The sequence below is a fragment of the Platalea leucorodia genome, assembly GCF_965183815.1.
Source record: "Platalea leucorodia genome assembly, chromosome: 16".
Lineage (NCBI taxonomy): Eukaryota > Metazoa > Chordata > Aves > Pelecaniformes > Threskiornithidae > Platalea > Platalea leucorodia.
Genome location: NC_138838.1, coordinates 2,287,488 through 2,304,506, shown reverse-complemented (window position 1 = coordinate 2,304,506; position 17,019 = coordinate 2,287,488). Strand labels below are relative to the sequence as shown.

The 17,019-nt window shown below is 46.4% G+C and overlaps 1 protein-coding gene across 2 annotated transcripts in view; it reads left to right on the top strand.

Annotated features, from left to right (window-relative positions):
• The window catches only part of AUTS2 (activator of transcription and developmental regulator AUTS2), a gene marked incomplete at both ends in the record, with an annotated part of 791,016 nt that overhangs the window by 750,563 nt on the left and 23,434 nt on the right, over positions 1–17,019 (top strand). For both annotated transcript variants that reach the window (XM_082328605.1, XM_082328604.1), the window contains 2 exons: positions 13,862–14,339; positions 15,945–16,198. In XM_082328605.1, coding sequence (XP_082184731.1) covers positions 13,862–14,339; positions 15,945–16,198 — 732 coding nt within the window. The remainder of the gene's footprint in view (positions 1–13,861; positions 14,340–15,944; positions 16,199–17,019) is intronic.

Genomic DNA, 17,019 nt, shown 5'->3' with positions numbered 1-17,019 from the left:
TCAGTGTTTGGTTAATTTCCAAGATTCAAATGTTTTGCTTTAAATTACTAGAATTCGGATGGAGACATACTCACGGTAGTTTGCTGATGCAGCCTTATGAAGATACACATGTTGCACGGTGAGCAGAAGTCAGGGGGTTGGCACGGTCCCGCCGGGGCATGGCGGTGTGAAGTGATGGCACCCAGAACGCCGAAGCCCCGAGCTGAGCACCGCGAGAGGAGTCGGGCTGCCAGCGGGAATGGGGGGGGAGAAGAACAGAAACCAAACCCCTTCGCCCCCAGCTCTGCAAAACCCCCGAGCACGCCTGTCCAGTCGGACCCTGATCCGTGGTTCAGTGAGCTTAAGCATGTCCTGGAAGTTAAGCGCGTGCTGTAATGCTGCCCTAAGAGGGATGTTTTCCCTGATCAAAGGCGTTTGAGAGGAGGAACAGAGAGGGGAAAGTGAAATAAAATGTGAGTTGTTGAGCTGTTGAGATAAAAATGAGAGTTGAGCAATAAAACCTCCTTTCTTGATGGTTCACCTATGCTAGAAGGAAGATGTTCAGATATTGCGTTCCAGGCCGGCTCTGCAGAGCGCCGAGCCACAGCAGGCTCTGTTGAACAGGGTTTCTCTGCCTCGTATCTCCAAGGCAGTTATTCAGATAATGTGGAAATTCCTAGCTTGCAGTTTTGCAGAGTTCAGGCTGCCAGCTGTCTGAAGGCGAGTTGCTGTTCCTTGCTGGGAAGGTTTGGAGCACAGGCTGTTGCTGGCACTTGGCAGAGCTGCTGAAAGCCTGACCTGGGGGAGGGTTGTTACCGCTGCCCGTGGTGGTAGGACACCGGGGACGACCCAGACCGGGGAAGGCCTGGCTGCACGAGGCTGTAACACCAGCGAGCAGGAAAGTCGATGACACCTTTGATTATATGACGTGAGGATCCCCGAGCAGGTACGCCCTGAGCGCGCCACCGCTGCTGTGCCAGCTGGTGCGCCCGAGCCCAGGTGTCTCTGTCGTGTTAATCCACAAATCAAATAATCAGCTGCTGGTTGATTAAGAATTGACTCTCTTCACATGCAGTTAAATATGTGCGTAACTTGAGGGAGGCCGAGAGCTTTAATACTGAGACTGCTGCTGTTCAGGGAACTGCAGCGGGTGCTGCCATGCAGAGCTAAAGGATGGGGTGACTTTTACAAGCGTTGGGATCCATCCATAGGAGCAGAGCAAAGCGTGGCCTCTGCTCCCACAGGTGCCTCAAGCACTTGTTTCCTCCCGTCCCTGTCCAGAGCACCACTTGTTCAACATTTGTTTTAAATTTTGGTCTAAAAATGTTTGATGAAGTTAGTTTGAAATATTCTGGTGAACCCATAATGTGGGAATAGGGAGATGTGGCTTCTTGTTTCCCTGGGTAATGCATTGCAAAGTAACAAAACGAAATTTTAAGTTGAGTTGTAGAGCTCCCCGACACAAGATAATGTTAAGGTAAGGAGCTTAGGAGGATTCAGAGGGTTGTTAGACATTTATAGAAATAATAAAAATATTATCACAGTTCTACCAGGTGGGATATCAGTTGCTTAGAGGGAGCAACCCTCAAGGTTCATTGTATTAACCGGCCTCTCACTGGGAGGGCTTGGAAGAGCTTTCCTTGTGTGCAGGTTATGCCTAAGTGCTGCCTTCACATCAGCCCACAGCATCTGCAACTGGTAGGAGTCAGAAAGCAAATACCGTATTAAATGGACCACTGATGTTGTGCATCGCATGTGACCTTTATAGCTGTCCCTGGAATAGCTGTCTCTTGTGTTTTCTGATCTAATGTGTGATGTATTTTGCTGAATTGACACTCACACAAGTGCCTTCTGGAGAGAAAAGATAAATGCAAAACTGTGTGTGTTTATTTAGCAGAAACACTGGTGATTAATGGTGCAAACTGTTTATATGTATAAAGAGTCTTTGCTCTTAAGGCTGGGAAGCCAGCTGCTGACAACGTGGGGCTGTCCTGGGTGAGCGCTGCAATGCCTTCCCTCCGTGTATGGCGGCGGGGGGAGCTGGAGCCCGTGCGGGAATCGGCTCGCCATGCAGTCGGCAGCACGGCTGTGTGCCACGCATACCGTGTATCCCAAACGACAGCTGAGCAAACTTATGAAATAACAATCGAGGATGATTATATTGGTTCTGAGGATTAGCACAGCAGGTAGCCGTGTTGGCACAGGGCAGGGTTTGGGCCGAAGGATAAGTACACATTCTTTTTATTATTGCGGCTAATAGGAATCCGCCAGACTTTGAAGCATAGAAAAGCTCACTGGCCACCTGTGAGCTAATCACATGGATTTGCCTCATTCTGTATTTCAGCTCACTTGGAGCCTGTAATCTAATTTCCAAACAGAGATGAGAAGAGTGAACAATTCATTTTCTACTTTACATGGCTGTGCTGGTAAACTTTTAATCCTTTTAGAATTGCAGTTCCTTGCAACACAGAGGCAACACCACAAAGTCCTGCTTGTAAGGCTTGAGTCTTTGAATGCACCAGTTGCTGGATAATAATTAGCCTCAGCAAGGCACAACATGACTCAAAATACAAGTTAGGAGCATAGGACGTTTTTCAAATGGTATTTTGAAGCATACACAGGCTAACGATTTCAGTTTGTATAGAAAACCTCTGCGCTTTGAACTGCAAAAGTACCCTGCAGCAGTCAGGGTTGGCTTCAGCTTCAGGCTTTGCACCCCGACGTTGGTGTCTTTTCTGCATGTAGGACACTACCGTCTCAGTCTCGTACCCTACCAGCTAATTAGCCATATCGTAGTGAGAATAGAGTGTGTGGGGCAGATTTGGCTTTAATCTGATCTTCATTGCTCACCATTTGTTTTGGGACAGAGGATATTTATTTAGATTTTTAAGCTAGGTGCTGAGCTGACATTAAGCTGGGGGTGCTTATGTCTGCTAAAAGCCTGATTTTTGTTCATGCTGGTGCGTTTTAGGATGTGTTTGTGACTGCTCCTCAGAAAGTTTCTCTATCATAAAGAAAACACCGCTGACGTGCTGTCCTGCTGTTTTCCTTAAGGACAGGTCAATCAGTGAGCATATAGTAAAGGTGAGCACCGCCACTTCTGATGTGCGAAGGCCCTTTTGCACCAATTCAGTGTCTTTTTAGTGATCTGTATGGACAGTGCAGAGATTATCCAAACCTCTGGGAACAAACACTTTGGATAGAGCTTCCTTGAAGGCAACATGTGCCTCAGTAGTGAACAGCTAGTTCACAAGTGCCTTCACGCAGGCTTTGCACCTTCGCTCGTATTTTGCTTTCAGGTTGGTAATAAAAAAGGGTAGAATCCCAAATTCCATTTTCTACAAACTACCATGGCTAGTGTTCACTGAAATTTTAGTCATTCTAATTTCTAAATTCTAGCAAAATGAGACGAATGAGGCTGTACAGTGGTAAAAGCGATATCCCCGAGATGATGAGCGCTGCCAGTTCTTTGTTCCACGTATAAGCTGATCATCCAGAGGGGTTAAGGAGAAGGCTTTCCTGATCGCATGGAGATGCCCGGTGGGCTGGACATGTTGCAGCCTGTTACTGCCCAGGTCTGTTGGCGGGCAAGCACTGTGCTCGCTGAGTCAATAGTCCTGTCAAAAATCCTGATCCAGAGAGTCCTTCTGTATGTATTTATAAGGAAAAAAACCCCTAATGTCATGGATAAATGTAGTGAGAGTAGTTCAACTGATATGAGTACAATGTGCCACATTGTATGGAGCAATTAGGGTATAACGGACCCTGTGCCGCGCCAAAATGTACTCTACCAGGAGCCACCAGCTGTCCTGAGGTCTGTGAAAGCAGAGCTGGTTGGCGGCACAGCCTTTCCGATTGCGATTAACATCTGTACAGATTGACAGGCACAAAAGAGCATCTCTCTGAGACCTGCCAGGCTCCCATCATCTCCCCACCTCCGTGTCTGGAAGTTAACTTGACTTAGGCAAATAATCACATTTCATTTCATTTGTTTCTGTAGTTTCGGTGACTTGGGGAGGGCCGCAGCGCGACTGGTGTCCGTTCAGTTCAAGTAATTGGCACAAACTAGTCAGCGTTCAATAGATGTAAAGAGGAGGCTGGGAGAGCCATGGTCAAGAAAATGAGATGTCAAGGCAAAGCAAACCTTTTAGAGTAATTATATAGGGCCTCTTACTGAGGTAGAGAAGACACCATGAGGTCTTTGGACCAGAAAGGGCCCATATTACCTACGTTGAATTATACAGGAGATAGTGATGCTCCCTTCTGAATGGCTCTAATAAAAAGCTAGAGACTTTTCCATTTTTGAGTTATCGTACAGGCTCTAGTGGAATATCACATTCCTGTTTATAAAATGCTAGAGAACGATGCACTAGCAAAACTGGTACATGCCAAGGAGCCATTGATGATGTTATGTTTTTTTCTCAATTCTATATTCTTTTCTATTTTAATTTCTATGAAATCTTTTTAAGTCCTCTACCACCATCCCACACAGGAGGAATTTGGTCCACAGAGTCATGTTTACCTTCAAAGAAAAACTTGTAGTAACTACGATCTCAAAGCAGTGGAACACAAAAGGGAGTGGTAGGTCTTCAGTTAAGTTACAGCTATATATTTAAACCTATTCGGTAGCTTGGCCCCCTTTCTCCCCTCTTTTAAAATAAAACAAATTCATGGGATGCGTTTTAGCCCAATACAAGAAATTCAGACATTACAAGACAAGTATAATAGACACATTTAATGAGACCCTGTGTTGACCAGGAACGTTGAAATCTCCTGTCTACATCTATTGACATGACCCAGACCAGAAGAATTCCGCCTGGGCGATGCTACGTTAGAGCAGACAGTTGGATAATATCCATCTTTTTCTCTGCAGCGTTGGAAACGCGAGCAAAATAGTGCCAAGCATGAGAACACTGTAAAGCGACACCGATCGCTGGAGTTGCAATGTGTAAGCTCAGCGAAGTTTTCCTGTAGACACTAATGAGCGAAAATAGTTGCAATTAAGTGGGTATTGTCGCGGTCATGCTGAGCTTCGTCTTAGTGTTAGCAAGAGGGGCACTGGGGTTTTTAAGCTCTCTGCTTATATTGACATCGTGCCTTTAAAAACAGAATAGAAAATTCCTGGCTCTAAAGAACAGGTTCACAAAGGAACCAGTGGTATGTGTCTGGTGAGTTATGGGTACGACACCTCTCAGGGGGAACGAATGTGTTATTTTTCTGTATAAACATATCACACAGATCTCTCTTGTCCTTCATATATTAAACTGAGCTGTCATGCTAAATTCGATCAGTGTTCATAAGGTGATACTTTTCAAGCTGCTTTTGAAAGCCGGTTTTGTTCAAGCTCATTCAAGTAATCCTGTCACATACGAGCGGGATGAGCCGATGTCATGAGCGTTTGAGGGAATGTTGCAGCTACGTGGCCACGGCAAATCAATGGCAAGGAAGGGGGGTGATAGATAAACCCAACGTATTTTTCTTCCCTTGCCCTGTGATGGGGTTAACCTTGTGCTAAGGTTATCCAGTCCCTATTGATAATTGGAGGGAATTATCAAGCCATGCCGTGTTTTCTTTTTTTAACTGGTTAGTATCCAGTACTGTCACCTCGTTTACTCTGAGCAGGTTTGAAGCGCTTTCACCACGCTTCTGCTCTGCCCGCGGGGCAGCTGGCTGGCTGTTGTCTACCAGCCAAAGGGGAGAGGGGAGGGCGCCTTTCTGAAACCAAACCAAAGTGGTGTTGGACTGGACAGAGCTTTGCAAGTGCCGACTCCTCTCCGAGAGAGTCTCCAGGGGTTTGGTCTCCGCTGCCAGCGGTTTTGCTCCGCTCCCTTTGCACGTGTGGTGGAGCTGAGCCTGTCGGGTTGCATGGCCTGGGGACAGGTTTGGGGACAAGGACAGGCAGCCCGTCCCGTTCTCCCGGCACCGGTGAAGGAGACGCGCACACCACCAGCTTGCATTGTATCAGCAGAGTGGCTAAACGAGCTTTAACGAGCGCTCGGAGGGTCGCGCTAGGAGATTTGGTCTGGGAAGATTTCGAGAGGGACATTTAGTCACCGAGCTGGTTTAATTTCTTTGAGGTGTCAAAGTAGCAAACGTTCAAATAGCCATAATTGCTCTGGGCTTGCAAAAGGCCTTTGAGAAGATCCTGAAGAAAAGGCTACTGTGGAAGCTCAGTTGTTATGAAGAAGCAAGAAGCAAAGGACTGTTACAGCAAAATGTAGCTGAAGAAAGGAAAGCAAAGAGTTGGGTTATTTTTGTCATGATCTGTTTGCAACGTGGCATTGGTTTAAGGGCAGCTGAAGTCTCAACTCCTCTGTCCTGAGTTGGTCAATGTGAAAGAGAGGAGGGCAAAGAGCAGCAGTTAGACATGGTCTAAGGGTACCTGTGGTAGTTGGAGCTGGAGAGAGCTGTTAGAAACCAGAGAGAAACCTCGTCGGGCTGCGAGAACAGGGACTGAGTGTTGGTTTAGACAAACCGGGAGCAACGCACGTTAAGCCAAAACGTGCAGGTGCCTACAGACCTCGCAGGGCTCTGAAGCAGCTGGGACAAGTCAAGACAAGCTGGGTGTTGCTAGAGATGGTTCAACGCAGACCTTCACTGGTGTCTGCAGCTGCAGACTGGGAACAGCTACAAATGATGTGAGTGAGGAATCGGGTGGTGAATAAGGTGGTGAGGATGAAAACGGTTTGGTATAATTCAGCGGTGCAGCTCCAGAGGGCTGTGCAGTATGGGTCAGCCCTTCCTAAAGAAGGCGTTGCAGAAGCCCAAGACGTGCGAAGGGATAGCAGAAAAAATAACAATATGGGATCAGGCATGTGGGAAAGGTCTCGTAGGAAGAAAGACTGGGAAGACAGGAGTTGAAAAACTTATAAAGGAGGTAAAAAGGGAAGGAACTTAATTTTATAAAGGAATGGGTGATATTGATCGTTTGTAGAGAAGTCGTCTTCTCACGGACTGACAAGAACCAAGTGGAATTGAAAGGTGAGAAATGAAAACCTTGTGGAAGGAATATTTTCATATGACACGCTAAGAAATTTACTGCTATGGGCAAGAACTTGAGAATACTCTGAAGGGACTTGAGATTTATGTACATAACAAGCCCGTGCCGTCTTATCACAGCTCTAGAAAATCTTGGAAGAAAATCTCAGGCTTTTGGGTATAAGCCAGGCTTACCAGAGATCAGCATGAGATCTCCTGGGTCAGACAGGTTGCTTTACGTATGCTGGCTGCAAGGTTTTTACACCTGTTTTGGAAAAATCTTGTGCTGGCTGCAGTCAGTGGTAGGACGCACGGACCTTCAGCCTGATTTCATAAGGTGCTGTCTATGGTTCGGTGAAACTAGATGTGCTTTTACAGATAGCGTGATTACAAGACCTGGCTTTCTTTAACTAAATTGCAAAATTGAAACAGGAGGCTAGAGCTCTTGGGGTTCAGACCCGGTGGTATTAAAGACGATCTCCCAACGACTTCGCCAGCGTTACTTCCCACGTGGGAAGTTTGCCAGCCCGTTGGAGAAAAGTCCACTTCGATCGGCACTCCGGTGCTGGTAGCTGCCTGCCGAATACTTCAGAGTTGCATAGTTAATGATGTAATTTATTGCTTCCTAGCTGGAAAGGCTAGGAAGCCAAGAGATTTTCCCGATTGGAAATAAACCTTTGGCTGTGCATGTGTGCGTACATGTGTGCGCTGAAGCAGGATTGAGTTACCGTGGTGTTGCTTTCTCCCGGGGTCTGTTAGGATGTTACAATTGCATGCATCTATTTCCTATTAAGTAAAATGCAATGATTCCTCAGAGAGGGGTGTTTGGATGTTCTGTACTTCACTTTCCTCTAGAAAGCTATATCCCATTCCTTCTTACTAAGTAAAGAGGTGCTTTAAAAAAAAAAATCAAACATGAAGTGCTTTCAATATTATACTTACAGTGTACAGGATATAGGAGTTACATTTATGGCGTATGTTCTGTTTAACAGCTGGATGAAATAAATTGTTTCATGTGAAATATTGGAGGACTCTGCATTCTCAAATCAAGGCCAGAAGCAGCTCAATGACTGAAGAATTGTCAACATCTTGTGCAATTCCACTAAGTGCTTCTTTTCATTGATCTGCAACTTTATTGTTGACAATTAAATCCATTTCAACGCAGAAGATAAACATTTTTAACAGGAGGTAGCAAAATCTTTTGTCCTGAATGATTTTCTTCTTTGTTTTATAATTAAGTACAAAGTGTGTCGCAAGTCTTGCTATTCAGTTGTACTAAATACCTGCTTACTGTGGAATAATTGGTATCAGCAGATGACAGAGCTGCTAGTAACCATGCTCTCGAATGCATGTTTTTAATTTGCATAATCAAATACTTTGTTAGTGTCCTTGGAAATTAGGATGAAAGATGACTGTGTGCTAAAAATGAAAAATTGTTTTTAGCAAATCATGTGTATCCAGTACAACAGATGAATTGCTCTGGGGCCTTTATGATACGTGTTGGCTGGTGTACCCAACAACCTCCTCCATCCTTTGCAGTAATAGTTTCTGTCATCTGCCTTTATTTATCCAAATGTTTCATTGACCAATGTCTAATCAATATGAAATGTACAATCAGGTCTTAAATCTGATTAATGATTTCAAGCCTTGTAAAATGCTTGTGGAAGTATACCTCCCAGGGCCAGCGGTCAGCGGGGTATACGTTTTCTGCATTCTGTTGACTTCAGAGAAGTTATAACGGTCTGTATTGGTTGTGACAGTTTGCACCAACTGCCCACTTACCCATGTTAAAACTGAAGAAAATAGTTTTATATTTTTTGAGAGAGCTAATTTTTTATCTCGCATTAAGAAGTTTGCAGAAAATTGTAGTTAGGCAGAGGTAATATTGTCGAGAAAAGAGTTTAACTTATCAAAGTAGTAAATGAAAATTCGTGCTATTTTTAAATTAAATAATGCTATAAAAGATTTCTTTGGTAGGCTGAATGCTCAATCCCAAAGATAACGCTGCAAAACACTAAAACCTCCTACAGTGTTCCTACTTGTGCAGTAAGGACTTTAAGCTTGATCCAGAACCCTCTCAAGGGAATGGAAAATTCAGTGTTGATTCTGAATTGCTCTCTTAAGATGCCTGCTTACTCCCAGGCCAGACGCAGAGAGGGTGAATCCTAATGCGGACGGAAGGAGGAGTGACAGGGTATTGTATAGTCTTGTTTCCGAATCAAACTCAGTTGTTCCAGACCTGGGCATGGAAAAGTTGGATGATTTTCTGTTTAGAAAAAAGGTTTGGGCGCTGCAAGTTGACAGCATCGTGCAGGATGTTGTCTAAGGAGATGTCATTCCCCAGGTATCGCCAGGTCAGGTCAGAGATGCCCAGTTCCCACGTCCTTGGCTGCCGCTCGGGGCCTGGCCAGCTCGGTGGTGCCCCAGCTCCATCGTGGAACGCCCTGTGCTGGCACTTAGCGTCTCCTGTGGTCTTTGGTGCAAGCAAACATGTTGAACCTATCTGCAGACAACACTTGACCAGGCAAAATTAGAACATTCATTATTGGTGAATCTCTGGGAATTTCAAATTTGGCGAATTTCAGCAGGGCCTTTTTGTAAGCAGAAGAATAGTTGGGCTTCGTCTTGTGGCTGTGATGTTCTGAACTGGCCGCCTCTGGCCATCCTCTAGCTCTTTTGGATCACCCAAATGGTACAAAGGAGCCAGAACACAGAGTTTAGGTCAAATTTTACTGGTTTGCACATTAGGAAGAGAGGCGACGGCATTTCAGCCGAACGCTGCATCTAACCTGTGTTCATGATACAAATCCATGTCTTTTAATGGAAGTGTTTGCATGCGCTGTGTATTTCTCTGTTAACGATGTGTATACATATAACGGATATGGGTATAAATATAAATGCATATGTATTACACGTGACATACATGTATACGAACACATGGGAGTGCATGTGTATATGTGTATGTTCATAGAATGTGTATAAAATATAATGTAAACTCCCAGCTACAGAGTCTCTCTAGTTCACACGCAGTCGTTTGGTTTACTTACAGGTCTTCCCAGTGTGGCCTTGTCTGCTCCTCTGGTGTTATTGAGCCAACCAAGTAATAATCACGTAGACACAGCAAACTGCTAACTGCACTTGTGTTACTTGGAGGGGACTGAGTCCTGCATCTTGAGAGATCCCCAGATTGTGTGTGTTAAGTGAAAAATAGAGGAATTTGAGATTTAAGACACGTCAAAGGGCAAAGACAGGAAAGGAAGATAATGGAAGTTGCGTGTCCTGTCCGTGTGGGACAAGCTTAGCCAATGTTTCTCCTCAGTCCTCAAAGAGCATCGAATTATGGCTTTATTCCTTTTTCGGTAAAAAGACTGACTGCTGCTGGATGCAATATCAACCCAGTGGAAAAAGGGAAGCCTGTGCCAGCACAGAAGTTACATCGCAGTTACTGCTCTTCTGAATACCGATGCAGTAATCTTACTTTATCCAAAATAGAGTATGGAGCCTGCCATCAAATCAAGTTAGCTTGCTTGCTTCTTTAGCTGTTGGATGGAAATGAATTCCTGCAATGCATAAACTCAGAAGGTCGTGTAGTTGGGTTGTCTGTATCATAGGGACATGAAGGATTTATTCCCCCTTAGTTCTTAAAGCGAGCTAGTCAGTCGACATTTAGAAATAATGTGCTGTGCAAAGACGGTAGAAGGTAGAAAGAAGGTAGAAGAAGAGTAATCTTGTATGTATGACCTTGAAGTGCTGTTGATGAAGACTTGAGCCCTCCTTATGAAACATATAATTGGTAGCGTTCATCACCGATGTGGGATTTCAGCTCCTTAAATAGATGCTGTGGGATGAAGAATGCTTTCTGATTGATGTATCATGATGATCAGGCGTGCAGGGATGCATGTACCAGGCGTACTGGGGTTAGAGAGGCTCCCGGACATCTGGTACCCGTTTGGGGTATAGCGTAGGTGCGATGGTGGAAGACAGAGAGAGGGAGGAACTGCGCACACGTTCCATGTTTGACATTTGGAATAACATTATCTTACTAAACACAGCATCTTGGAAGCTGCGAACTAACAGGAATGGTACTTCAGGGGCTGGGTAATGAAGATGTAAGCAGCAGCAAAGAATACCCAGGAGACACTAGGATTTTTGTAGCCCTTTTCTCCAGGGGAGGAGGAGCGACTGCGTGAGGAACACACTCCCCAGCAGAGAGCTGTGCTGAATAAATGTTACACACACGAGAGACACTAAAAATATCAAATGAAAAGATTCAATGAATGCTCTGAGTGCAAGGTGTTCCCCATAGATTTGGAAGTATCACCTCTGCAGGATTTTCAGACCACCTACTGTGTATTCATCTTGTAGGGAGTTTCTAATGACAAGGCTAAGCCCTCAAAGCCCTAATTATTATGCCTTTCTGTCCAAAAACTAAAATGTCGTGACTCTTACACCTGTAAGGACTAGGAGCATAGATCCGCCTATTCCTGAACAAACTGTTGCTCATTTCTTTCCTCCTCGGAGACCTGTCTTAACACGTGTGGTGATCACACTCTGTCTAACTTTTAATAATGTTTGATCAAACAGGATTGATCCAAAGAATTAATGCAAATGGATTTTCCTTTATTTATAACCTGCAATTTAATTGCAATGAGACAGACCTTGGGCATACAGCAGAGTAATTATTTTTATTCCTCCGGAGTCCCGCTCTTGCCCCCGTAGTCTTCCGATCCAAATTCGTGGAGGAGCCTCTGTGCCTGTTACAGATTGCATACTCCAGAAGTGATTAAAGTACGTCCTCATCAAATACATCCGTTTACTTTTTCCCCCCTCTTTCTCTCTCTCTCTCTTTTTTCTTCTCCTCTTTACCTCCCTTTTGCACCCAAAAGGTTTTTCCCCATCTCCTGTCCACAAACTATTAAAACAATCTGAACTCCACCCTAGCAGGCCGCTCGCCGTTGCGCAGGGCCTGTAAAGCCCCCAGTGACGGGGGGCCTGCCGTGCTCTGCTGGCGTCTCTGCATAAAACGAACCGCAAGGGATGGTCTGGGTTCGGCCCATCTGTGCCAGGCCGTCCCTGGCAGCTCTGGCCCACGCTGTTGCGTGTGCCCGGGCTGCCGACTGGAAGAGCGTGCCTCCCATCATCTTCAGTTGCACTCCTTTGCTCCGGGGTTTGAACCATGTAGCTGTCCACATTTTTCTCTGAATGTATATTATTTTATTACGCATTTATTCATTTTACCCCTTAAAATTGGCAGAACAAGTAAAGTTTTCCTGTCTTTAAGATTATTTAGAAGCCTGCATACTTTTTTAATTCTAAGCTTGTCCCAAGCCGCTTTCAATCTTGCGTGTTCCCCTCACGCTTCGTTTCTGTAATCGCCAAAGGTGTAAGCGCAGCTTTGCAGAGCCGCTGTGCGGTGCTGCCCCAGACGGCGCCGCTGCTTCCCCCTGCCCGCAGGCATGGCCTTTTCCAGTCCTGGGCCAGCAGCGCTCCCCGGTCTGTTCGAAGGGGTGCCACCATCAGATATTCCTTGGCAGAACTTCGGGGGAGTGATTCAAGTGGGAAATTGCTGTGAGCCCCGGCGAGCAAAACTCCACTGTAGGAAACGTTAAAATTATAATAATATTCATTATTGTGAAAGAGCTGGAAAACAAACCCAAGCCATTCCATGACCAGCCAAACCAAAAAAGCCTGGGTTCCTACTAACACGTGTTTGAAGGTTTAGACCTTATGTAATAAGGCACAGAGCTCACACTGCATCGGTTCCCTCCGTGGGTCAGCAAGGGAGCGATGATAGAGTAACAATAATAGAAAACAGTAGTGGTAAACAGGGTCTCTCTTCTCTACCAGGTGGTTTATTTTGAGGAGAGTTATTGGAGGAGAAAAGCGAGAGGCAGATGCACACACTCACGTGCCGAGTGTGTTGTCCGACTCACGTCTTTAAAGAAAACATATGCAGGCCTAATCACGTTGCCTTCTCAACTTCTTTGGCCATTCTTCTGAAAAGTCATGTCCAAAATTAATGTCACCGAAAGAAAAATCGAGGCAAAAATAGGTTATTTCCCGTAACCGTTTTGGTCTGTTCATTTGGCAGCCCAGGCAATAGAGATGTTGGAGTAAACATATAATAGCGATTAGGGATAAAGGGATGCGCCTAGAAGACAGGCAGTTCTCCGAGCGGAGAACGCAGCGGAGCCTGGCTTCCCGCGGAGCTCTCCCCCTCGCTCTGCGGCAATTTGTGCTTTCGTGATTCAGTAGATAATTTCAGTGGGTTTTATGTGATCGTTTAGGGACTGATTTTGCCAAATATGCATACAGATGATATTATCTACACTCAGAAATTTATCAGCACTGGTTTTTGGCCCCAAATCTTGGAGTCATGAGATTATTGTGCAAATCTAATTTTTCTTAAAAATCGATGAAGCATTGGCGTGGTTGCACAGGGAAGTTGGGAAATGAATCCCTAGGAGACAAGACCCAGGAGGCGAGCGTGGAGAACCCAGCGTATGTTGTGCGACAGAGGCAGAACCAGCAAAGCACAGCCCCTCCTGCTGTTTTCCCTGAGGCCGAGGCGGGGGTTTTGGGGGAGGTCTGGCTTAAGATTTTTAGGGTACCTGAACCACTACAGTCAGCTCATCTTTTGTGTACTTACTTTTTTATATGTTAATGAAGACACCAGAAACTTTCTCCTTATGATAAAATAGGAGAAGAAGTGTTAGGAGGAGGACCTGAGGGTTAGGGATGCTGCTGGAAATGACTTTGGATTTGATTTGGTTTCACGTTGGCACGGTCCTTGATGAACACAAAATGTATCTGCCCGGAGAGCGCCTCTGGCGCAGCGGTTAGTGTGGTTTTGCCCGTTCTGTCGCACACTTAACTGTTTTATCTCTTTCTTTTGTTGTTGCAGATAAAGAGTTAGGAGTCAGTACGCTAGCTGAAAATGACGACCCTGGTGCTAGGGGCCCAGCTGTCCCGAAAATATCAGGATTAGAGAGGAGTCAAGAGAAGAGCCAGGACAGCAGTAAAGACCCAGTACTTGAGCCTGTGGTGCCTAAAGACCCTTGTCCTCAGGTGACCCAGCCTTTGGCCCAGCCCCAGTTGGAGCCGCAGCCTGAGGCGCCCTGCCCCAGCCCTGCGCTCGCCCCGCGGCCGGAGGCTCCTGCCCAGCCGCCTCCGCCGCAAGCCGCGCAGCTGCCACCAGCCCCAGAAGAAGCCGCCCGCCCGCCCGCGCCGCAGCCGCCCGTCCAGCACCCGCCCCGGCCGCAGTCACCGGTGCAGCCGGCCCATCCAAACCTCCCTGCGGTGCAGCCCCATCCGGCCTCGCAGAGCCTCTCGCAGCCACTCTCTGCCTATAACAGCAGCAGTTTAAGCCTCAACAGCTTAAGGTAGGTGAACAGAACCGCGTGCGCGCCGAAGCCCCGTGTCTTGCAGCCTTGCTGCCTGGTGGTGATGCTTTACAGTGCCTGGAGGAAGCGGAGATGAATTAGCTAAAGGAGAGAAGTGACGGCACATCCCGTCCCATCGCTGGGAAACAAAGGGGACTTGGTGCATTTAACCTTAATTCCCTCCCTGAACTGAGCCAGGATCACTTTGTTTCTCATCCAGTGTTCCCATAAATGCTAGGTATTCTCCAGCACTTAGTAAATTTGCTTTTACTTTTCCTGCCTGTCACTGTGTACTCAGGTTTTTGGAAGGAATTTTATGCAATACAGACCAGGGGAAGAAAATCCCCATTCTCGCAGGTTGGGCTGCTCTCTGAAGGCTAACTTCTTTTGCCCTCCCATCCCTGTAAACATCTGCTTTCTCCAACTCCTGACATGCCCTAGAGCAAGAAGTGTGTTAGAGCTGCTGTGGGCCCTGCTGACAGCCTGCACAAACGGGCTTGCACCAGTGACTTTAAAGCTTAATTTTTTCCTGCACTGCTGACACCTTGCAGTCTTCAGTGTTTTTCTCTTCACCTGGCCACAGTGAGATAAACCTCACCTTTTATAGGGGATAGCAAAGATGAACAGAGAGATTGAACAGTGCGTTCACAGGAGCCCGTGGTGTCTCTGTGAGTCAGGGACCTCGGGTTTCCCCTGCTCTAAGCTCATGCTGTCGGCACTAGGTCGTCTTTCCCCGAGTCTGAGCTTCCAGCAGACGGGTGGCGTCCTTCAAGACCCGGTGAACCAGCATTATGGTTGCTTCATGGTTTGACTAAAGATGGGGAGGTGTTTAAGACTTGGATTTATTTTTAACCAAATTGGTATTGCTTGTCTTTAAAAGTCCCTGCAATAGAAGCATGTCCTTACGTGAAACAAGTAGAATTAAGACAAGTAGAATTAAGCGCTATGTGAACATGTTTTAAATACTCATTAGTAGGAAGTGAAACCTGAAAAATTGCAACCAGTGTAATTGCAAATATTTATTTCACTGACTCGTCTTATCTCTTTATATTGTGGGGGTAGAGAGCAGCATTAACTCTACAAGAAGCATATATCTGTTGTTGCCTTCTCAACTTTATTTCACATTTTCTGCAGTCTTTCATCTTACTAAGTCATAGCAAAAAAATGAAACTTCTATTAATGCAGTGATCACTGATTTTGAGCTTCATTTGCCTGAAAACATGAATCAGAAGCAGTGATATAGAAAGGGCCTGATAATTAAGTAATGAATGCACAGGGCTGATTACTCCTTCGGGTGTCATTCCTGTGTCGTTGGAGGACAGAATATCAGGCTCTTACAGAGAGGGAGGATGTGCCTCGGGTTTTGGTGCGGAGAGGCCGCAGGAGGTAACGGGTACTAGACGAGGTACAGCAGATGGCTGGAGAAGGGAGCATCACAGGGTGTAGCCAGAAAAGTAAAATAGTAACTTGCATTTGTAATATATAACTTACATTAGTAATGTGTTTAACGTGAGCCGTGCATAGCTTGGTGGGGTTGTGTATGTGTACGTTTGGAGCTTTTCTCTCTTCCATGCAACGCTTAATTGCTTTTCTTTTCATTAACAGCAGCAGCAGAAGCAGCACTCCTGCCAAGACTCAGGCCCCTCCTCCGCACATATCTCACCACCCCTCGGCCTCACCATTCCCCCTCTCCTTACCCAGCCACAGCCCGCTGCATACCTTCACGCCCACCCTCCAGCCCCCCGCACACCCACATCACCCCAATATGTTTGCCCCTCCTACGGCTTTGCCTCCTCCACCTCCATTGACGTCAGGGACACTGCAGGTTCCAGGACACCCAGCTGGTAGTACTTACTCAGGTAAGAGACGGGGGGATCACGGCCCGAGCATGTCTAGTGCAGCGTAGGAAGCCAATTCTCCAGTTTTAGTCAGAATAATTCTTTTTGGTCCATTTGATGGTGGCTGTTGGTTGGGTAGAGGCTGTACTCATCGCTGAACAATTGGGAATGATAGCAAAGCCAAAAACCACCTCGACATACTTTTCTTCCGCCCTGGGAGTGAATATTTTTGGAAGGCTGTGCTTTTTCCATGTCTGTGTTTTTCTCCCCGTGGTAAAAGCACACTAGAGTTCATAATGTGCCCACGCAGAATCCGTGACCCCCTTAGCGAACGTCTTTGCTGCAGTTGTGGTCTGTGCCCAGCGTTGCTTCCCTGGCTAGAGGGAAGGTCTCCGGTGGCTGTGCGCACAGCGGTCCTGAGCTCCCCTACGTGCAAGATTGGGTGGGCGGGTGGGTGAGACGTGGACATTTTTATCGGTGGAGAAAACTGTGCTCTTTTATACTTCAGCTGTGGGGAGATGTAACGCGTCTGTTCCTCGCAGATCACTGACAGGGAACCGGGGGAAGAAAATGGAGGATTATCAGCATTTGAGTAACATCAGTTTGTGTCCATGCAGCAGGGTACTCACGGTAGCAGCCGCCACTCGATGGTTACTCGCTCCAGGTTACCCGTACCTCCTCACCTATTTACAACTATGTCCATGTCCCTGCAAACTTAGGGAGAGCCCTCAGGTTAACGCTCAGAGGAACGCTGTAGTGAAGACAGGCTTGGTGAGAGAGAGAGGAAATGGAGACTTTCTTCTCTCTCTCAGGCCTTTGGGGAATACCCGAGGGAGCTTTCT